Source organism: Bombina bombina, chromosome 10 (assembly GCF_027579735.1).
Source record: "Bombina bombina isolate aBomBom1 chromosome 10, aBomBom1.pri, whole genome shotgun sequence".
Taxonomy (NCBI): domain Eukaryota; kingdom Metazoa; phylum Chordata; class Amphibia; order Anura; family Bombinatoridae; genus Bombina; species Bombina bombina.
Window position 1 is genome coordinate 205,629,138 of NC_069508.1, and position 24,951 is coordinate 205,654,088.

The 24,951-nt window shown below is 38.3% G+C and overlaps 1 protein-coding gene across 2 annotated transcripts in view; it reads right to left on the bottom strand.

Annotated features, from left to right (window-relative positions):
* The window catches only part of KANK4 (KN motif and ankyrin repeat domains 4), a 355,274-nt gene that overhangs the window by 86,682 nt on the left and 243,641 nt on the right, over positions 1-24,951 (bottom strand). For both annotated transcript variants that reach the window (XM_053693649.1, XM_053693650.1), the window contains exon 7: positions 3,613-3,832. In XM_053693649.1, coding sequence (XP_053549624.1) covers positions 3,613-3,832 — 220 coding nt within the window. The remainder of the gene's footprint in view (positions 1-3,612; positions 3,833-24,951) is intronic.

Below are 24,951 nucleotides of genomic sequence, written 5' to 3' on the forward strand. Positions count from 1 at the left end.
GTATTGGTGAACAATTGAATAGAATGGCTCTCTACTCACCCAGGGAACGTATGTTCATTATGGATCTACTTGAAATAGTAGGAACTATTTTCTCTTTGGAGAATCTTTTTATTTGCAAACTAAGGTAACGGCTATGGGGGCCAATATGGCCCCCACATACGCATCCCTTTATGTACATGAGTTTGAGAACAAGTTTCTTTATAGCAATGAAAGTTTTAAGGAACATTGCAGTTTTTGGAAAAGATATATTGATGATGTCTTTATGGTTTGGACAGGGGATAACACATCATTGATGTCTTTTTTTCATGAATTGAATACATTTGATCCATATCTTCAATTTACCATCAATTATGACTCTCAGACACAAAATTTTCTTGACATAACTGTTTCCTTGAGAGATGGTTCCTTGTTAACAGATGTGTTCAGGAAGGATACAGATAGAAACAACCTTTTGGTCTTTTCATCCTCCACAAACCATTAAGAGCCTTCCTTTCAGACAACTTTTAAGGGCCAAACAGATAGCTAACAATGAATCACGTTTGAACAAATAATTCCAAAACTTTTTTGATCGCTTTGAGAGCAGGGGATATCCAGCTGACTTGTTACATGTTCACAAATCAAAGGTAGATCTAATTCCCTGAGCTAACCTTATACAGAAAAAATCCTCCAAAAAAACATTGAATGATAGAATTCCTTTTGTGGTACCTTATGGTTACCACATTCCACCTTTGAAAAGGATTTTTAGGAAACACTGGGGTCTGTTATCAGAGGACAGACTTCTTGCTAGTACTTTCAAGGATTTTCCATTATTTTCATATAAGAGAAATCGCAATTTGAGAGACACCTTGGTCAAAGCAGACATAGGAACTGGGCATACTAGAGTAGCCGAGAATCCCATTGCACATGGCACATTCCCCTGCAATAATTGTGCACATTGTAATTCCATACAACTAGGTGACACAATCACACACCCTAGATCGGGGAAACGCCTGTCTATCAGAGGACATTTTACCTGTGATTCTAATTACATGGTTTATGTAATTAAATGTCCGTGTGGTCTAGCCTATGTTGGCGAGACCACCAAACCTATCAGAGAAAGGATCAAACAGCTTAAAGTAGCCATTGGTAAACTTGATCCTTCTGCTCCTGTTGCCCATCATTTCACACTTTTAGGTCACAACAAAAGTCAACTCAAATTTCAGGTGGTGGATGGGGTTGGCCTCGTAAGGAGAGGTGGTAATAGACAAAAATTACTGTTTGAAAAGGAAGCACTTTGGATCCAAAAAAATGGATTCTTTGACCCCTTATGGCCTAAATAGGGAGATTACATGGGGTACCTTTGTCTAGGGACTGTGGTTTCATCCTTCCTTTTTGGGAAGAATGTGGACAGTTATATTGAAGTTTGGATTAGGACATACACATGTATGTATCTCTATGTTATATATATATATATATATATATATGTGTATCTCTATGTTATATATATATATATATATATATATATATATATATATATATATATATATATATGTGTATCTCTATGTTATATATATATATATATATGTATGTATCTCTATGTTATATATATATATATATATATATATGTATGCATCTCTATGTATATATATATATGTATGTATCTCTATGTTATAAATATATATATATATATATATGTATGCATCTCTATGTATATATATATATATGTGTGTATCTCTATGTTATAAATATATATATATGTATGTATCTCTATGTTATAAATATATATATATATGTATGCATCTCTATGTATATATATATGTGTGTATCTCTATGTTATAAATATATATATATGTATGTATCTCTATGTTATAAATATATATATATGTATGCATCTCTAAGTATATATATATGTGTGTATCTCTATGTTATAAATATATATATATGTATGTATCTCTATGTATATATATATGTATGTATCTCTATGTTATAAATATATATATATGTATGCATCTCTATGTATATATATATATGTGTGTATCTCTATGTTATAAATATATATATATATGTATGTATCTCTATGTATATATATATATATATGTATGTATCTCTATGTTATAAATATATATATATGTATGTATCTCTATGTATATATATATATATATGTATGTATCTCTATGTTATAAATATATATATGTATGTATCTCTATGTATATATATATATATGTATGTATCTCTATGTTATAAATATATATATATGTATGCATCTCTATGTATATATATATGTGTGTATCTCTATGTTATAAATATATATATATGTATGTATCTCTATGTTATAAATATATATATATGTATGCATCTCTAAGTATATATATATGTGTGTATCTCTATGTTATAAATATATATATATGTATGTATCTCTATGTATATATATATGTATGTATCTCTATGTTATAAATATATATATATGTATGCATCTCTATGTATATATATATATGTGTGTATCTCTATGTTATAAATATATATATATATGTATGTATCTCTATGTATATATATATATATATGTATGTATCTCTATGTTATAAATATATATATATGTATGTATCTCTATGTATATATATATATATGTATGTATCTCTATGTTATAAATATATATATGTATGTATCTCTATGTATATATATATATGTATGTATCTCTATGTTATAAATATATATATATGTATGCATCTCTATGTATGTATATATATATGTGTGTATCTCTATGTTATAAATATATATATATGTATGTATCCCTATGTTAAAGCCCTTTGCAGCCTTTTTTCTAACACCTGATACTTCATATCTTTGAGCCCTTACAACTTTTTAATGCAATTTTTAAATAATTTTTTTATTAGACAGTGTTATTATTTTTGATGTGTTTTGTACAATGTTCTGACAAGTGCATGTTTAATCTGAATCATGAACATTTATATTTGTCCCTTTAAACCGGCCATTTATAAATAATTATTTGTAATTATCAAATGAAAACCAGCATTTAAATAAACCAGTGAATGACAAATCACAGCTTATCTTTAAAGGGACGATGAACACCAAACACACTTCATGAGCATAGTATTGTGTTTATTCCCCCCTCCCTCTAGTAATTGGTGCAGCCATGTTGAAATCTAGCTTTCAAATGTGCAGTAACTCTTCTTCAGGTAAGTTTAGTGTAACGTAGGTTCCAAAAGGGCAGCATCTAAAACCAGGAGTTGCTCAAAATGTAATTAGTGCAGGACAGGACTGGGACCAAAGATAAGCCCGGGTATTTAAAAGCAGTACACATTATTTAGACTTCTGTCAGCTAGGTAGCCATAATAGACCAGATCTCTTGTGCTGCAGCAAATCTGCTTAACAGCCCAACATAAAATGCACTTTCAGCTTTACAAAGCAGGCAGATGGTAACAGCTTTCCTATTGTTAACCATATTAAGAGAGGGTGGGGCTTCTATATAGCAGCAAGCCCTAAATAAGAGCCTGGCCACCTGGGCATTTGCCCTGTATGCCCTATGGCCAGTCCGGGCCTGAATTAGTGTTCACTGCCCCTTTAAAGCAATTCTGATATCAGTGGCAAACACATTTAAACATAAGCTCTCCCTACCTGTCTCCAACAGGAGTTTTATAATCCCAAAGTTGGAATGAGAAACGCTATAATGAAGCGCAGTGTTTCCGTTTTCATCAGAGATATTTACAATCATCTGTAACAGCTGGGGACTGATTGATCTGAATTCTTCAAGATAAACTGCAACATTATCAGGCCTGGATGAGTTCTGGCTCGACACTCTAAACCATTCTTGGCAGACAGTGTAGAAGGTTTGTCTCTAAAACAGAAAAAAACTTTATATTAGTAACTAGCTCCGTTATTCTATTCTTCCAAACCATGATGTATAGCCATAAACAATCTAGGAACAACCGCAAAGGAATAATAACGTTGCCGCAGCAAAATGTTCTGAGAGACTAATATAAATCAAAGCTTTATTACAGTTGTGGAATAAAAGAATCCTTTGCTCATGCACGTGTTTACATAAAACATTTCCCTACGGGTTTATAGCATGTAAGTGTTGTCTGATGTTTTATGTATGTTGTAGATCAGCATAAAATACTTTTGATTTCAGGACAATAGGTTTTTACTTAAAATATATACATGACACATATAGAGTACACTAGTAAACTGCTATTAATAGCCCACATTCCAATGTTTTAGAGTCTGCCAGGTAAAAAACATAAAGTGTTCCCAAGTAAGCAGCTGTTAACGCTTGCATTGTATTCAAAGCTGTTGCAGGAAGACCCTTAAAAATACTGTAGGTTGGGTTCTCTCTCCCACCCCTTCATGGATGCTGATTTCTGCTGCTGCCTAATGTTTACATAGCTTTCATTTTGAAGAATACTGCAGTATTCATTTATTTTCACTTCAGTATAAATTGTGTTTTAACAGGAAAAAAACAGCTATTTCAATTGTGAAACTAAAGATAAAGGAGTTTTTGTAAACAAGTTAATACACTGCAGTAGGTGAAGTTGGTCCTTGGGAACTAATTAAAAACAGAGAAAATGCTTCCAGCATTTAAACAATTTTATAATTTACTTCTTTTATCACATTTCCTTCGTTATCTTGGTATCTTTTGTTGAAAAATGTTGAAAAGCAGGGACGTAAGATCAGGAGCGTGCACGTGTCTGGGGCACTATATGTCAGCAGTTTTGCAAGAATGTTATTAATTCCCTAGGTGTCTCTTAAACACAGAATATCACGGGAACAAAGCAAATTTGATAATTGAAGTAAATTGGAAACTTTTTTAAAATATTATGTTCTGTCTGACTCACCAAAGAAAATGTTTGGGTTTCATATCCCTTTAATGCACAAGGCATACCGCGCATATGTTGTTTGGGTTTCATATCCCTTTAATGCACAAGGCATACAGCGCATATGTTGTTTGGGTTTCATATCCCTTTAATGCACAAGGCATACAGCGCATATGTTGTTTGGGTTTCATATCCCTTTAATGCACAAGGCATACCGCGCATATGTTGTTTGGGTTTCATATCCCTTTAATGCACAAGGCATACAGCGCATATGTTGTTTGGGTTTCCTATCCCTTTAATGCACAAGGCATACAGCGCATATGTTGTTTGGGTTTCCTATCCCTTTAATGCACAAGGCATGCAGCGCATATGTTGTTTGGGTTTCCTATCCCTTTAATGCACAAGGCATACAGCGCATATGTTGTTTGGGTTTCCTATCCCTTTAATGCACAAGGCATACAGCGCATATGTTGTTTGGGTTTCCTATCCCTTTAATGCACAAGGCATACAGCGCATATGTTGTTTGGGTTTCCTATCCCTTTAATGCACAAGACATACAGCGCATATGTTGTTTGGGTTTCCTATCCCTTTAATGCACAAGGCATGCAGCGCATATGTTGTTTGGGTTTCCTATCCCTTTAATGCACAAGGCATACAGCGCATATGTTGTTTGGGTTTCCTATCCCTTTAATGCACAAGGCATACAGCGCATATGTTGTTTGGGTTTCCTATCCCTTTAATGCACAAGGCATACAGCGCATATGTTGTTTGGGTTTCCTATCCCTTTAATGCACAAGGCATACAGCGCATATGTTGTTTGGGTTTCCTATCCCTTTAATGCACAAGGCATACAACGCATATGTGTATGCTGCTGAATCAGAGGAGCATTCTTAATGTATAAAGCAAAAATGCGTCTTTGCAAAATTAAAATGCACTCATGCACATCTCGGTTTTGGATTTGTCCCTTTAAGAGTTTTAAAAAAAGAAAATGAAAATAAAACACGCCAGCTGACTGGTACAGTATTAACGACGACTCACTGAGGTACTTGCATACTACACGCCAGCTGACTGGTACAGTATTAACGACGACTCACTGACGCACTTGCATACTACACGCCAGCTGACTGGTACAGTATTAACGACGACTCACTGACGTACTTGCATACTACACGCCAGCTGACTGGTACAGTATTAACGACGACTCACTGACGTACTTGCATACTACACGCCAGCTGACTGGTACAGTATTAACAACGACTCACTGACGTACTTGCATACTACACGCCAGCTGACTGGTACAGTATTAACGACGACTCACTGACGTACTTGCATACTACACGCCAGATGACTGGTACAGTATTAACAACGACTCACTGACGTACTTGCATACTACACGCCAGCTGACTGGTACAGTATTAACGACGACTCACTGACGTACTTGCATACTACACGCCAGCTGACTGGTACAGTATTAACGACGACTCACTGACGTACTTGCATACTACACGCCAGATGACTGGTACAGTATTAACGACGACTCACTGACGCACTTGCATACTACACGCCAGCTGACTGGTACAGTATTAACAAGGACTCACTGACGTACTTGCATACTACACGCCAGATGACTGGTACAGTATTAACAACGACTCACTGACGTACTTGCATACTACACGCCACCTGACTGGTACAGTATTAACAACGACTCACTGACGTACTTGCATACTACACGCCACCTGACTGGTACAGTATTAACAACGACTCACTGACGTACTTGCATACTACACGCCAGCTGACTGGTACAGTATTAACGACGACTCACTGACGTACTTGCATACTACACGCCAGCTGACTGGTACAGTATTAATGACGACTCACTGACGTACTTGCATACTACACGCCAGCTGACTGGTACAGTATTAACAACGACTCACTGACGTACTTGCATACTACACGCCACCTGACTGGTACAGTATTAACAACGACTCACTGACGTACTTGCATACTACACGCCAGCTGACTGGTACAGTATTAACAACAACTCACTGACGTACTTGCATACTACACGCCAGCTGACTGGTACAGTATTAACAACGACTCACTGACGTACTTGCATACTACACGCCACCTGACTGGTACAGTATTAACAACGACTCACTGACGCACTTGCATACTACACGCCAGCTGACTGGTACAGTATTAACAAGGACTCACTGACGTACTTGCATACTACACACCAGCTGACTGGTACAGTATTAACAACAACTCACTGACGTACTTGCATACTACACGCCAGCTGACTGGTACAGTATTAACAACGACTCACTGACGTACTTGCATACTACACGCCACCTGACTGGTACAGTATTAACAACGACTCACTGACGTACTTGCATACTACACGCCAGCTGACTGGTACAGTATTAACAACGACTCACTGACGCACTTGCATACTACACGCCACCTGACTGGTACAGTATTAACAACGACTCACTGACGTACTTGCATACTACACGCCAGCTGACTGGTACAGTATTAACAAGGACTCACTGACGTACTTGCATACTACACGCCAGCTGACTGGTACAGTATTAACAACGACTCACTGACGTACTTGCATACTACACGCCAGCTGACTGGTACAGTATTAACAACAACTCACTGACGTACTTGCATACTACACGCCAGCTGACTGGTACAGTATTAACAACGACTCACTGACGCACTTGCATACTACACGCCAGCTGACTGGTACAGTATTAACAAGGACTCACTGACGTACTTGCATACTACACGCCAGCTGACTGGTACAGTATTAACAACAACTCACTGACGTACTTGCATACTACACGCCAGCTGACTGGTACAGTATTAACAACAACTCACTGACTTACTTGCATACTACACGCCAGCTGACTGGTACAGTATTAACAACAACTCACTGACTTACTTGCATACTACACGCCAGCTGACTGGTACAGTATTAACAACAACTCACTGACGTACTTGCATACTACACGCCAGCTGACTGGTACAGTATTAACGACGACTCACTGACGCACTTGCATACTACACGCCAGCTGACTGGTACAGTATTAACAACAACTCACTGACGTACTTGCATACTACACGCCAGCTGACTGGTACAGTATTAACAACAACTCACTGACTTACTTGCATACTACACGCCAGCTGACTGGTACAGTATTAACAACAACTCACTGACGTACTTGCATACTACACGCCAGCTGACTGGTACAGTATTAACGACGACTCACTGACGCACTTGCATACTACACGCCAGCTGACTGGTACAGTATTAACAACGACTCACTGACGTACTTGCATACTATTTTTTACCTGGTGTATCAGAAATAAAAACACTTTCCTATTATTTATACAGAATTGTACAATTAAAGGGACATTAAACAAACTTTGTAACATACTTTCATTTTTTTTTTTTACTTTTTTTTTTGTAATTTATAAATTATATTTTTTTCATATAATGCATTTTAAAGGAACGTTAAATTATTTTTGTTTTCTGTTGCATCTAAAATATGGCATTTTAAAATGTATTACTTTTAACAAAACAAATGTTCCTGGTATGAAGAAAAACAAAATACATTTTTCTGCTTTATAATGAAAAAGAATGTCACAATCCACCAATAGGGCAAAGGGAGTTTTAGCCAGTGAGCAATCAGTCCTCAAAACCCATATAGACACAGGCATGCATTTCCTGTTAGTTTTAAAGGTACAGTAAAGTTAAATTTAAACTTTAATGATTCAAATAGAGTATACAATTCTAAACAACTTTCCAATTTACTTCTGTTATCAAATTTGCTTTGTTATCTTGGTATCCTTCAAGTTATACCTGAAGAGTAAAACTAGGAAGGCTCATAAGAGCTCAGGAGTGTGCACGTGTCTTTAGTACTCTATGCAGCAGTGTTTGGCAACATTATAATACAAAGCTACAGATAATGTTGTAAAACACTGCTGCATAGAGCATTATTTCTCAACCGCGGTCCTCAAGTACCCCCAACAGGCCAGGTTTTTTATTATAGCTGAACCAGTGCACAGGTGAAATAATCATTTGATGGGTGAGAGCAGGTTAGTAACCATGGTTACTGATTAGCTGCTTACTTCACCTGTGCACTGGTTCAGCTATAAACCTGGCCTGTTGGGGGTAATTGAGGACTGCGGTTGAGAAACAATGCCATAGAGTACTAAAGACACATGCACAGTCCTGAGCTCGTATGAGCCTACTTAGTTTTACTCTTCAATAAAAGATATCAAGAGAACAAAGCAAATTGGAAAGTTGTTTAAAATTGCATGCTCTATGTGAATCATGAAAATTTAATTTTAACTTTACTGTCCCTTTAAAATAAAAATAACTTTTAAAGGAACATTAAAGTCAAAATGAAATTGTTTCATGTAGAGGCAATTCCTTCAAGCTTTAACCATTTGTTATGGTTTATTCCCTACTATATTTCTCTAGGTATTAGCTGACAGGGGTCGGGCAGCGAAGCATATAGAGAACATATATCGCTTCTACCTATTATTTGGGGATTAACGTAAACAAGATACTACATATATACAACGTCTGAATGCTTTTAGTCTCCTCTAGTTGGTATTTGTCCTGGTCTAGGGGTCAATATCTGTTTATTTGTATAACGCCATCATTGTGAGATCCCTTTATATTATTTTCCTGTGATGCCACTGAGTCACCTCAGTAGTTATAAAGGGCATTATTTATTCTGGTTTGGGGAAACGTTTACCTAGGCACCATACTCTTTTTCCCTCTTAAAGGGATAGACAGGTAAGAAATTAAATGTACATTGGTGAATTTCAATTTGAAACAGAAGCCTTTTTGCAATTTTCGTCCATTAGCAAAAAGGCTTCTAGTAAAAGTCATTACAGTTTTTCTGTGGCATATGCACATATGCTATGAGGGCCTGTGCACCAGTATTCACATTCTCAGAGTCAGCAGTGGCTTGTATGACACAAATTAGCTATAAAACACCACAGCCAGCTCTCTGACCAAACATAGTGCACAGGCCCTCACAGGATACGTGCGTATGGCACCTAAAAACACTAATAACTTTTACTAGAAGCCTTTTTGTTAATGAATGTATATTACAAAAATGCTTATATTTCATATTGTAACACGCCCATGCAGATTTCATTTTTGACCTCTCTCTTTAATTGTTGCTTAATGTATTTAGGTTCATAACCACATCCGCTTATAGTTACTTTTTACATACCCAACCTTTTCAGTGCATAGCAATTTTTTATTATTTTACTTGTTAATGATAACAAAATATATAAAAGTTATCTATAACGAGTGTGATGACTACGCCTATCCACCCAACCGTCACTAGGGGGAGAGTGTGGGCATCAAGGGGTTAATATCACTCAGCCACTAGTTTTCCCTTACCTTTATCTCTACAAAGGACCTAAAGGGACACCAAATTAACCCCAAAATCCTGCCTACACCACCCCAGATTAACAATGCTGCCACCACCATCAAGAGTTTTAAATAAGGGTGTCTTGGAAACCCAATAACTCACACAACTAACAATCTTTAAAGGGCCATGATACCCAAATGTTGAAACACTTGAAAGTGATGCAGTATAGCTGTAAAAGCTGACTAGAAAATATCACCTGAACATCTCTGTGTAAAAAAGAAAGATATTTTGTACAATTAAAAAAAAATGTTTTGAGTTTACTTATATTATCATAGGTACATCTTTCTTTTGTTTAAACTTAGCTCCTTACCAAAAGGGCATACTGAGGTAGGCTCAGGAGTGAGCAGTCTTGAGCAGTATATGGCAGCACTGGTTACAACAACAATATTTGTAACAATGTTATACAGACATGCACACCCTTGCTGAAGACACACACACACTCTTGCTGAAGACACGCACACTCTAACTGAAGACACGTACACTCTAACTGAAGACACGCACACTCTAACTAAAGACACGCACACTCTAACGGAAGACACGCACACTCTAACGGAAGACACGTACACTCTAACTGAAGACACGCACACTCTAACTGAAGACACGCACACTCTAACTGAAGACACGCACACTCTAACTGAAGACACACGTACACTCTAACTGAAGACACGCACACTCTAAATGAAGACGCACACTCTAAATGAAGACACACGCACACTCTAAATGAAGACACACGTCCACTCTAATTGAAGACACGTACACTCTAACTGAAGACACACACTCTTGCTGAAGACACACACACACTCTAACTGAAGACACACACTCTTGCTAAAGGCACACGCACACTCTAACTGAAGACACACGTACACTCTAACTGAAGACACACGTACACTCTAACTGAAGACACACGTACACTCTAACTGAAGACATGCACACTCTAAATGAAGACGCACACTCTAACTGAAGACACACATACACTCTAACTGAAGACACACGCACACTCTAAATGAAGACACACGCACACTCTAAATGAAGACACACGCACACTCTAAATGAAGACACACGTCCACTCTATTTGAAGACACACGCACACTCTAACTCAAGACACGTACACTCTAACTGAAGACGCACACTCTTGCTGAAGACACAAGCACACTAACTGAAGACACACGCACACTCTAACTGAAGAGGCACACTCTTGCTGAAGACACACGCACACTATAACTGTAGACACGCACACTAACTGAAGACACGCACACTCTAACTGAAGACAAACGCACACTCTAACTGAAGACACACACTAACTGAAGACACACACTCTAACTGAAGACACACGCACACTAACTGATGACACGTACACTCTAACTGAAGACGCACACTCTTGCTGAAGACACACGCACACTCTTGCTGAAGACACACACATACTATAACTGTAGACACACGCACACTCTAGCTGAAGATACACACACACTCTTGCTGAAGACACATGCACACTATAACTGTAGACACGCACACTCTAGCTGAAGACACACGCACACTCTAGCTGAAGACACATGCACACTATAACTGAAGATACACACACACTCTTGCTGAAGACACATGCACACTATAACTGTAGACACGCACACTCTAACTGAAGACACACGCACACTCTAGCTGAAGACACATGCACACTATAACTGAAGACACACGCATACTCTAGCTGAAGACACACTCATACTCTAACTGAAGACACACACACACTCTAACTGAAGACACACGCACACTCTAACTGAAGACACGCTCACTCTGACTGAAGACACACGCACACTCTAGCTGAAGACACACGCAAACTCTAGCTGAAGACACAAGAGGCAAGGACTGATAGTCAGCGGGCTCAAATCAATGTGTTGTAAACAGAGATAGAACCAAGATTAAAGTTGAGATAAGGTAATAAGAATATACAGTAAAATATTTAATAACATACAAGTTCTTACAAAAGATACATATATCAATATTAAAAATGCATACATGGATCCATAACTAAAAGGGTTAACAAGCAGTTGTAAAAATAAGACAATAATAGTATAAGTGAACAATGCTTATGCGGTCTAAAAATGAACTCTAAAATAATAGCTACGTATCCTGCAGGATTACGGATAATCTGGTTAATAAGGTAGTTCAAGAAACAATCAGCTTCAAAAATACAATATAGTATAAATCAACAATATTACATAAAAATGCAAAGTGCTGGTGCAAAAGAAAAATTCAGATAAGTGATGGTGTACACATATAAAAAACAAATGTCCGAAAAAAGTCAAATGATCCAAAAAATTATCCAAAAAATGAAATAAAATGCTGGCTTTATAGCCGTGGGAAAAGGTGATATAATGTGAACAAAGTCCAAAGATGTGTGTGGTACAAAAATGGGAACTTAGTGTAACCCAAAAGCCATAAATCCAAAAATATTGGGGTAGAAAATCAGTAGTGTCAAAACATCTTAAATCCAAAAATATTAAGTTCAACGATTATATAAATTGGGAAACCAAAATTAGATGTGAACTAGTTAATCCAAAACTAGAGGGGAAATCCTTAGTGGGATAAAAGGAAATCCTAAATTAAAAACGATATCCAAAAAATCCAGAAAAATATCTTCAAATCCTGTGAAAAAACAATAACAACATAGCACAGTATTGCTAGAATAAGTGTATAGATAATTGAAATACAACTCACCATATGTTGTCAACGCGTTTCGGCCCAATGTAGGGCCTTTATCAAGACTAAAATATGGTCTGGTGAGTTGCTCTTATATACCCTGAGGTGGCCAATCACACAATTTGCATTTTTGCACCAAAATAGGCGTTTTTTGGAGCCGGAAGTAATTAAACCGGATGTTGTAACTTTGGGGACCGGAAGTGTACATTATAATCAAATAGTATGCCCCAATCATATATAGGTAATATGCCCCAATCATATATAGGTTATAGCTATATATTAAAATTCCGGTGTATATTTGTGATCTCTTGGTTTTTACCGTAAGGTTGTTGTCATGTTGTCCTATATCTCGTCAAACCAGAAGTGACGTCTTTTTCATATTACCCTATGTTTCGCCAGACCGGAAGTGAAGTATACTTCCGGTATTGCACCAGAACCGGACATGACGTGTTGTTTACGTCTCCCGTAGTTACTATGTGGGCAAGTATCGGGGCAAAAAGTTTTGAGCTCCTTATGCGGTTGGCGAGTTTTCATAAAATTTGAATAAGTCAATGACAAAAATTGAAAAATATAATAAGTGTGATAAAAACAAAGAGGTTTGTTCAAATAATGTGATGGGCCATTTTCTAACTCGGCACAATTTTTTGAGAAGGAAAAGGAAAGAGAAAAAATTGGAGAAATGGAATGTTTGGATAGCATTCTTAATAAACGCATAATAATGTCATAATATCGCCAAAGATGGTGCCAATATTAAAGAATAGTGTTTGTGTAGAGTGTCCATTCCATACTTTGAGATCTGGGAAATGTGAATAGCATTCCTAAAAATATATGAATGACAATATTAGAGTTCTATGAGATGTCTAATATTGGCTTTATGGCATCACATGTAATGTATATGCTTGTTCCAGTAGCAATAATATTGCAAACAGGTAAGTTTAAGAAAAATAAATAAACTGGTATGTTTCGTGAGAGCTAATTTGCATGTTGAAAGATCTTCTATACTGAAGGTTTCAAATGATAAGCTTATATATCGCTCGAGTGGTTAGATTATACATATTAAATTTTCTGTGGCTATTATACTTAAATGGATCCCATATTTGATCCAATGTTAGAGGGGGCTATAGGACTATACTTGTATGAAGAAGTCATCTAGGTTATAAGGCGTTCAGAATAGAATCTATATAGATCTATGGGTTAATCGTGATAGATAGGACATAGTTTTGGATTAACTAGTTCACATCTAATTTTGGTTTCCCAATTTATATCATCGTTGAACTTAATATTTTTGGATTTAAGACGTTTTGACACTACTGATTTTCTACCCCAATATTTTTGGATTTATGGCTTTTGGGTTACACTAAGTTCCCATTTTTGTACCACACACATCTTTGGACTTTGTTCACATTATATCACCTTTTCCCACGGCTATAAAGCCAGCATTTTATTTCATTTCTTGGATCATTTTTTGGATCATTTGACTTTTTTCGGACATTTGTTTTTTATATGTGTACACCATCACTTATCTGAATTTTTCTTTTGCACCAGCACTTTGCATTTTTATGTAATATTGTTGATTTATACTATATTGTATTTTTGAAGCTGATTGTTTCTTGAACTACCTTATTAACCAGATTATCCGTAATCCTGCAGGATACGTAGCTATTATTTTAGAGTTCATTTTTAGACCGCATAAGCATTGTTCACTTATACTATTATTGTCTTATTTTTACAACTGCTTGTTAACCCTTTTAATTATGGATCCATGTATGCATTTTTAATATTGATATATGTATCTTTTGTAAGAACTTGTATGTTATTAAATATTTTACTGTATATTCTTATTACCTTATCTCAACTTTAATCTTGGTTCTATCTCTGTTTACAACACATTGATTTGAGCCCGCTGACTATCAGTCCTTGCCTCTTGAGTGGCGCTCCTTTTGAACTATTTTTACATTTACATTTTTGTTGGGTGGCTAGGGACCCATTCTTCATTAGGAGCTATAGGACACCTCTTTTACAGCGCTGTTAGAATTACATTTTCCACGCACACTCTTGTTGAAGACACATGCACGCTCTTGCTGAAGACACGCACACTCTTGCTGAGACACATACACGCTCTAACTGTACACGCACGCACACTAACTGAAGACACATACACTCTAACTGAAGACACACGCACACTCTAACTGAAGACACACGCACACTCTAACTGAAGACACACGCACACTCTAACTGAAGACACACGCACACTCTAACTGAAGACACACGCACACTCTAACTGAAGACACACGCACACTCTAACTGAAGACACACGCACAAATTTTAACTGAAGACACACGCACACTCTAACTGAAGACACACGCACACTCTAACTGTAGACACACGCACAAATTTTAACTGAAGACACACGCACACTCTGAAGACACACACACACTCTAACTGTAGACACACGCACACTCTAACTGTAGACACACGCACACTCTAACTGAAGACACGCTCACTCTGACTGAAGACACACGCACACTCTAGCTGAAGACATACACTCTAACTGAAGACACACGCACACTCTAACTGAAGACACATGCACACTCTAACTGAAGACACGCGCACACTCTAACTGAAGACACGCGCACACTCTAACTGAAGACACGCACACTCTAACTGAAGACACACGCACACTCTAACTGAAGACACACGCACACTCTAACTGAAGACACACACACACACTCTAACTGAAGACACACACACACTCTAACTGAAGACACACGCACACTCTAACTGAAGACACGCTCACTCTGACTGAAGACACACACACACTCTAGCTGAAGACACACACACACTCTTGCTGAAGACACACGCACACTCTTGCTGAAGGCACACCCACTCTCTTGCTGAAAACACGCGCACACTCTTGCTGAAGACACGCGCACACTCTTGCTGAAGACACGCGCACACTCTTGCTGAAGACACGCACACTCTTGCTGAGACACATACACACTCTAACTGTAGACGCACGCACACTAACTGAAGACACATACATTCTAACTGAAGACACACACTCTAACTGTAGACACACGCACACTCTAACTGTAGACACACGCACACTCTAACTGAAGACACACGCACACTCTAACTGAAGACACACGCACACTCTAACTGAAGACACACGTACACTCTAACTGTAGACACACGCACAAATTTTAACTGAAGACACACGCACACTCTAACTGAAGACACACGCACACTCTTGCTGAAGACACATGCACACTCTAACTGTAGACACACGGACACTCTAACTGAAGACACATACACACTCTAACTGAAGACATGCTCACTCTTGCTGAAGACACACACACACTCTAGCTGAAGACACACGCACACTCTAGCTGAAGACACACGCACACTCTTCATTTCATGGAAAGCTTTTTTGAAATAATATGATCTAAATTATATAAGTTTAAATTTGACTTTAAAACAACAGTAAAGTCAAAACTAAATTTCATGATTCAGAAAGAGAATGGAATTTTAAACAAATTTCTTATTTACTGCTTTTAAATTAGCTTCATTCTTTTGGTATCCTTTCTTGAAGAGTAAAACTAGGCAGCGTCACAGTCACAGGACCTCAGGAGCTTGCACATGTCTTTAGAACACTATGGGTTAGATTATGAGTGGAGCACAAACGTTTGCATGCAACCTACAAGGGGTTTATCGTGGCTGTTTGCGCTAGTCGGGCTTACCACTGGTATTACGAGTTGAAAGTAAAAACAATCACTTGAGTGCAATTGATAACAGAATGATTACCATGACTTCAGAGCTCTGGTTAACTGTTTCGCGGAAAAAAAAGTTGCACAAAACACATAAAAAATACATAAAGTACAGTTACACTCATAATAACACTATCTAATAAAGATTATTAAAAACAAAATATTGCACAAAAAAGTTATAAGGGCTCAAAGTTATGAGGTCACAGGTGTCAGTGGCGTCACTAGGGGGGTGCGGGCCGCACCTGGGTGTTGCCCTCCACGGGGTGACACCACAAAAAAAATTTTTTTTTTTTTTTTTTAATTTTATTGAAATTCAGTGAAATACAATGTAGAGATGCATAGATTTTTTTTTTTATTAGAGGGGCCGGCATTTGTCAACATTAGTAGGACTGGGGAAGTTGTAGACACTTAATTTTTCTGCCCCTTGAGTCAGCACTGCAATTTCAACAAATAATTTTCCCGGCTGCTTTTGCTTGCAAAGTTGCGCTGCTAGCCTAAACCTGCCTGCCTATCTGTGCTCACTGTTCAGTGACGTGTGGAGCAGTGGAGTCACTTACTGCTGTGCTGTCTCTCTAAATGGGAACTGGGAAATCGTGAGGGGGATGCCTGGCACCTGACCGCATGACTGTCTGACACTGTCTCTAAAGTGAAGGAGCCACGTATGATGCCCACCAGACCGGTACGGTTACGGTACACTAAGTGCACACTGAAGAGGTAGGAGGGTAGGGTAGGTGGGGTCTGGGGGTGGGCAGAGTGCAGAGGTGATTGGCCATAAGAAGCGGTAGGCCATGCGGCCTGGGGCTGTGCACTGACAGACTTGGAACAGAGTCAGAGAGCAGGATTTTCATAGTTTGCGCGCCTAAACCTTTTCTTCAGTAAATTATTTTAGAGTGCTCTGTTTATCTTTCATTTGATGCTCTGCTGAGCCAGGGAGCAGCTCTAGGCATGAGCTTTATAATTAATGCAGTGCAGTTTAAATATTATGTATGTGTGTGTGCGTGTCTGAGTTTTTGTGTGTGTGTGTCTCAGTGTTTGTGTTTTTGTGTGTGTGTCTGAGTGTGTTTCTGAGTGTTTGTGTGTGCATCTGAGTGTGTTTTAAGTGTGTCTGAGTGTTTGTATGTGTGCCTGTGTTTTTGTGCGTGTCTGCTTTCTGGGGGGGTGACACCATAACTTACCGCACCGGGTGACACCAACCCTAGTGACGCCACTGACAGGTGTTAGAAGTAAAAAGGCAGGCAAACCTAGACATACATACGTATGCATATCTAAATATGTATATGTATGTGTGTATATATATATATATATATATATATATATATATATTGTAACACGGATCTTTGGCAACCACTGTCTTCTAGAGTTTAAATGCAATAGAGAACAATCCAGTTAAAGTTTTCAAAACTTTATTTTCTTCCAAAACACCAAGGTGACTTTAACAGCAGCATATAGTTTGTTTAGTTTGTCATAGGTAAGGCAAAAGCAACAGTCTCTGCACAAGTTTCATAAGCAGCAAATCTCTGTCTGCATTGTCTGCAGCAACACAAATGTCCTTTACAGAATGTAACAGCAAAACGTTATCCAGCAAAACTTTTAGTTTTAATTTTGTCCCACACAACACATCAGGCCTCCTGACTGGCTGTAATCTACTTAGCTAGAGAAATGCTTCCCTTTTAAACCCTAGAAGCAGTAATTACGAGCCACACCTGAGTGTATTTGGCTCTAACAGCTGTTAGGGTATTCACAGCTAAAAACACTAATCACTTCCCTCTATCACCAAACCACACTTCCTCCCCAACAGCTCAAACTTGGTGGAGTGAGCTACCATAGACATTAAAGAGTGTACCCTTGAAAGACCATTAGCATTGCCCTGCAAAAGACCTGCTCTGTGCTCAACAATGCAATAAAAAGGCTGCAGACTAAGAAACCATCTAATCACTCTTGCATTCCTCTCCTTATTCTGACTCATCCATTTGAGAGGAGCATGATCTGTAATCAACCTTAATTTTCTCCCCAACAAATATTACCAAAGAGACTCCAAAGCCCACTTAATAGCTAAACATTCTTTTTCAACGATAGAGTAATTTTTCTCTTGTCGGTTTAATTTTCTACTAAGAAATAATACAGGATGCTCCTCCCCTTGGTACACTTGGGAAAAACTAGCCCCCGCACCAACATCAGAAGCATCAGTCTGCACTATAAAATCTTTACAAAAATCTGGAGTTACCAAAACTGGATAGGCACACAGGGCATATTTCAAATGCTTACAAGCCTTGTCTGCTTCTGTAGACCATTTAACCATCACTGGTTAATTGTGTCTTTGTAAGATCAGTTAAAGGAGCAGCTATCGTTGCAAAATCTGGAATAAACCTTCTATAATATCCAGTCAAACCCAAAAAAGCTATAACTTGTTTCTTAGTTAGGGGCTGGGGCCAGTTTTGTATGGCTCCTATTTTAGTTGTCAGTGGCTTAACTAGTCCTCTCCTAATTGTATATCCCAAGTACTTAGCTTCCTCTAAACCAATGGTACATTTTGACAGATTCGCAGTTAAACCAGCAGAGACAATTGAGTCAATAACTGCCTGAACTTTTGGAAGATGTGATTCCAAATCTGTAATATAAATGATTACATCATCAAGATAAGCTGCAGCATAACGAACATGGAGCTTTAGAATTCTATCCATCGTTCTCTGAAATGTTGCAGGAGCACTATGTAACCCAAATGGCAAAACTGTATACTGAAACAACCCATCTGGAGTTGAAAAAGCAGCTTTCTCCTCTGCCTGGTCAGTGAGGGGTAACCTTTTTGTTAAATCAATTGCTGTTAAATAACATGCTTTTCCTAGTCTTTCTATAAACTCATCAACCTTATGCATTGGTTAGCTATCAAATTTTGAAATACAGGGAGTGCAGAATTATTAGGCAAATTAGTATTTTGACCACATCATCCTCTTTATGCATGTTGTCTTACTCCAAGCTGTATAGGCTTGAAAGCCTACTACCAATTAAGCATATTAGGTGATGTGCATCTCTGTAATGAGAAGGGGTGTGGTCTAATGACATCAACACCCTATATCAGGTGTGCATAATTATTAGGCAACTTCCTTTCCTTTGGCAAAATGGGTCAAAAGAAGGACTTGACAGGCTCAGAAAAGTCAAAAATAGTGAGGTATCTTGCAGAGGGATGCAGCACTCTTAAAATTGCAAAGCTTCTGAAGCGTGATCATCGAACAATCAAGCGTTTCATTCAAAATAGTCAACAGGGTCGCAAGAAGCGTGTGGAAAAACCAAAGAGCAAAATAACTGCCCATGAACTGAGAAAAGTCAAGCGTGCAGCTGCCAAGATGCCACTTGCCACCAGTTTGGCCATATTTCAGAGCTGCAACATCACTGGAGTGCCCAAAAGCACAAGGTGTGCAATACTCAGAGACATGGCCAAGGTAAGAAAGGCTGAAAGACGACCACCACTGAACAAGACACACAAGCTGAAACGTCAAGACTGGGCCAAGAAATATCTCAAGACTGATTTTTCTAAGGTTTTATCGTCTGATGAAATGAAAGTGAGTCTTGATGGGCCAGATGGATGGGCCCGTGGCTGGATTGGTAAAGGGCAGAGAGCTCCAGTCCGACTCAGACGCCAGCAAGGTGGAGGTGGAGTACTGGTTTGGGCTGGTATCATCAAAGATGAGCTTGTGGGGCCTTTTCGGGTTGAGGATGGAGTCAAGCTCAACTCCCAGTCCTACTGCCAGTTTCTGGAAGACACCTTCTTCAAGCAGTGGTACAGGAAGAAGTTTGCATCCTTCAAGAAAAACATGATTTTCATGCAGGACAATGCTCCATCACAGGCGTCCAAGTACTCCACAGCGTGGCTGGCAAGAAAGGGTATAAAAGAAGAAAATCTAATGACATGGCCTCCTTGTTCACCTGATCTGAACCCCATTGAGAACCTGTGGTCCATCATCAAATGTGAGATTTACAAGGAGGGAAAACAGTACACCTCTCTGAACAGTGTCTGGGAGGCTGTGGTTGCTGCTGCACGCAATGTTGATGGTGAACAGATCAAAACACTGACAGAATCCATGGATGGCAGGCTTTTGAGTGTCCTTGCAAAGAAAGGTGGCTATATTGGTCACTGATTTGTTTTTGTTTTGTTTTTGAATGTCAGAAATGTATATTTGTGAATGTTGAGATGTTATATTGGTTTCACTGGTAAAAATAAATAATTGAAATGGGTATATATTTGTTTTTTGTTAAGTTGTCTAATAATTATGCACAGTAATAGTCACCTGCACACACAGATATCCCCCTAAATAGCTATAACTAAAAACAAACTAAAAACTACTTCCAAAACTATTCAGCTTTGATATTAATGAGTTTTTTGGGTTCATTGAGAACATGGTTGTTGTTCAATAATAAAATGAATCCTCAAAAATACAACTTGCCTAATAATTCTGCACTCCCTGTAAAATGTAATTTACGATAGTTACAAAATCGTAAAGTACCATCCGGTTTAGCAACTAACACAATTGGACTGCTCCAATCACTGTATGATTCTTCAATCACCCCAAGTTTTAACATTTTTTCCACCTCCAATTTAATATCCTCCCTACGGGCTTCAGGAACTCTATAGGGTTTAAGGGAAACTTTTTTCCCTGGTTCTGTAACTATGTCATGTTTAATTACGTTAGTCCTCCCTGGCATCATGGAAAAAAACCTCTCTGTTCCTTCTAATAAAGTCCTTGCTTTTGATGCACAGATAGGGTTTCAGAAACATTTACCTCTGGCTCAGTAAAAGGTATCTCTGTTGTATTTACCGCACACAAAACCTCCCTATCCTTCTAGGGCTTCAGTAAATTAATGTGATATATCTGCTCAGGTTTTCTTCTCCCTGGCTGACTCACCTTATAGTTTACATCACCCACCTTTTCAATGACCTCATATGGGCCCTGCCAAGTAGCCAAAAATGTATTTTCTACTGTAGGGACTGAAACTAGTACCCTGTTACCAGACTGAAACACTCTAACCCTAGAATTACAATTATAACTGTGTGCTTCTTGGGCTTTTCCCATATGTTCCCTAACTATGGGCATGACAGCCTCCATTCGATCCTGCATTTGAGATATATGTTCAATAACACTTCTATAGGGTGTAGTTTCCTGTTCCCATGTCTCTTTAACAATATCAAGTAACCCCTGTGGATCTGGACCATATAAAATTTCAAAAGGTGAAAACCCTGTTGAGGCCTGAGGAACTTCCCTGATAGAAAACATAAAATAAGGCAATAAAAAGTCCCAATTTTTTCCATCCACATCAATTGCCTTCCATAACATACTCGTTAGGGTCTTATTGAACCTCTCTACCAGCCCATCAGTTTGAGGGTGATATACTGAAGTTTTCAGATGCTTAATATGGAGCAGTTTACACAATTCTTTGTAACCTTAGACATAAAAGGAGTCCCTTGATCTGTCAAAATTTCCTTAGGTATACCCAACATACTAAACATAAGCAGGGGTACTGCCTCAGGATAGCGGGTTGCATAATCCAGGACAACCAGTATATACTGGTGTCCTCTGGCTGACTTCACCAGTGGACCTATCAAGCACATAGCAATTCTTTCGAATGGCACATCAATAATTGGTAAAGGCACTAATGGACTACAAAAATCCTTAGTGGGAACAGTTAGCTGGCAGTTTGGACATGAAGAGCAATAATTATTAATAGCCTTAAACACCCCTGGCCAGTAAAACCTTCTAATGACCCTTTCTTTAGTTTTATCTATTCCCAGGTGCCCTCCTATTTATTGACTTTGTGCAAGATTTAACACAGTATTACGAAAAACTTGAGGTACCAATAACTATTTAACAATATCTGTGCCCTTTTTGTCTACTCTGTATAGCAGGTTATTATTTACTTCAAAGTAAGAATAAGGTAATGGAATTTCTGGCTGTGAAATAACACCAATTACAACCCGGATATAATTTCTTGCTTCAGCCAAAGTGGGATCCTCCGATTGGGCACTTTTATAATTACCACAATTAACCTCTGAATCTATTAAATCATCATTGCTTTCTGTACTAACACCTGGCTCATTATTCTGGATAGGCTGGTCTCCTATCAATACTGGCCTAGGACAATAAGTTTTACCTTTACTGTTTTTTTTCCAAATCAATTCCAGAAAAAAGAAACACAAAATCCTCAATTGTTTCATTCCCTTTGAACTCCTTAGCTGAATTTACTATTAACGGCCATAATTCTAAAACTTTAGGAAAATCTCTTCCTATCACTACCTCATGGGCTAATTTGGGTACTACACCTACCCGATGTGTTAGAGAACCACATTGTGTTTCAAAATTTACATCAGCTGTAGCATATTTACGTTTATCACCATGAACACAAAGAATACCCATTTTATGCATATGATCTATAGTCACATCAGGTACTATAGATTTTGCCACTAATGTAACCATACTACCTGAATCAAGTAATGCTTTACACATTCTATCATTTACAGTCACCAAACACATGTGAGAGACATCACTACTATCAGGATTAATACAGTTAGACAGAAATGAGTGCGGCCCTGTATTATCACTTGTACTATAGTCCATCAGTTTATCTTTAAGGGAACAGTCTCTGGCAACATGACCAACCTCATTACACTTAAAGCATTTATTACTATAAGTAGATTTCCTTCCAGGTTGGTTATATTTAAATGTTCCTCCCAGAGGAGTGTCCCTTTTATCTTGTAAATATAACTGCTGGTCTCTCACCCCCCTTCCCCCTTGAACAGTCTTACTAGTTCTTGCAGAGTTCTGGCAAATAGGAGAGGAGGGTAAATACCTTTCCACTAAAAGCAATCAGCTGGTCTGCAGTTTGAGGGCCACCCTGACTGACCCATCGACGCAGGGAAGCAGGTAATCCTTGTTTAAAGCGATCCATCACCAATAACTCCACAATCTTATTAGTGGAGTTAACCACTGGTTGCAGCCATTTCCTGGCAAGGTGAATGAGGTCAAACATCTGTGATCTTGCAGCTTTATCAGTTACATATCTCCAAGAGTGGAATCTTTGAGCACATACTGCAGAAGTCATTCCTAGGCGTGCCAGGATCTCATCCTTCAGCTTGTCATAGTCACTGGCTTGCTCCGGCTCTAGGCCATAGTAGGCCTTTTAAGGTTCTCCACTTTAAAAAGGTTCAAGTATGCTCGCCCACTCAGTTGCTGGCCATCCTTCTCTTTCCGCTGTTTTCTCAAAGGCAAGAAGGTACGCCTCAACATCGTCCGCTGCAGACATCTTTTGAATATAGTGACTAGCTCATATAACTTTAGAGCCTTGACAGTCACCAAAAGGATCAGCATTCAGCCTCTAAGATATAGTTTGAATCTCTTGCCGCAAGGTGCATGTGACGTTCTGCTGTTCCTCACAAACCTTCCTGAATGTTTCTGATTGAATTGTGACCATCTGTTGCACTAGCACTTCAGTACTATACTCTCTTTCTGTGTTTTTGCCATAATCATAGAGTTCTCCGTTTGTGCCAACACCAACTGCTGCAGAGCTGCCCTGTTTTCAGCAGCTCTTCTATTGGCCTCTGTTGCACAGTGGTAGACTGAATCAGTGCTTTAATAACTTCCTCCATGTTGCTTGCAAATTATAAAACCCTCAGACATAAAATGAGGAGGCCCGCCTTCTCCACCACATGTAACAAGAATATTTGGCAACCACTGTCTTCTAGCGTTTAAATGCAATAGAGGACAATCCAGATAAAGTTTTCATAACTTTATTTTCTTCCAAAACACCAAGGTGACTTTAAGAGCAGCATATAATGTGTTCACAGGTAAGGCAAAAGGAACAAATTCAGTCTCTGCACAAGCTTCCTAAGCAGCAAATCTCTGTCTGCATTGTCTGCAGCAACACAAATGTCCTTTACAGAATGTAACAGCAAAAAGTTATCCAGCAAAATGTTTAGTACATAATATTTTTCCCTAGAGAAATGCTTCCCTTTTAAACCCTAGAAGCAGTAATCATGAGTCACACCGGAGTTTAATTGGCTCTAACAGCTGTTAGGGTATTCACAGCTAAACACACTAATAACTTCCATCTATCACCAAACCAGACTTTCTGTCACAATATATATATATGTGTGTGTGTATATATATATATATATATATATATATATATATATATATATATATATATACACACATAGTGGGTAACATGTCAGGC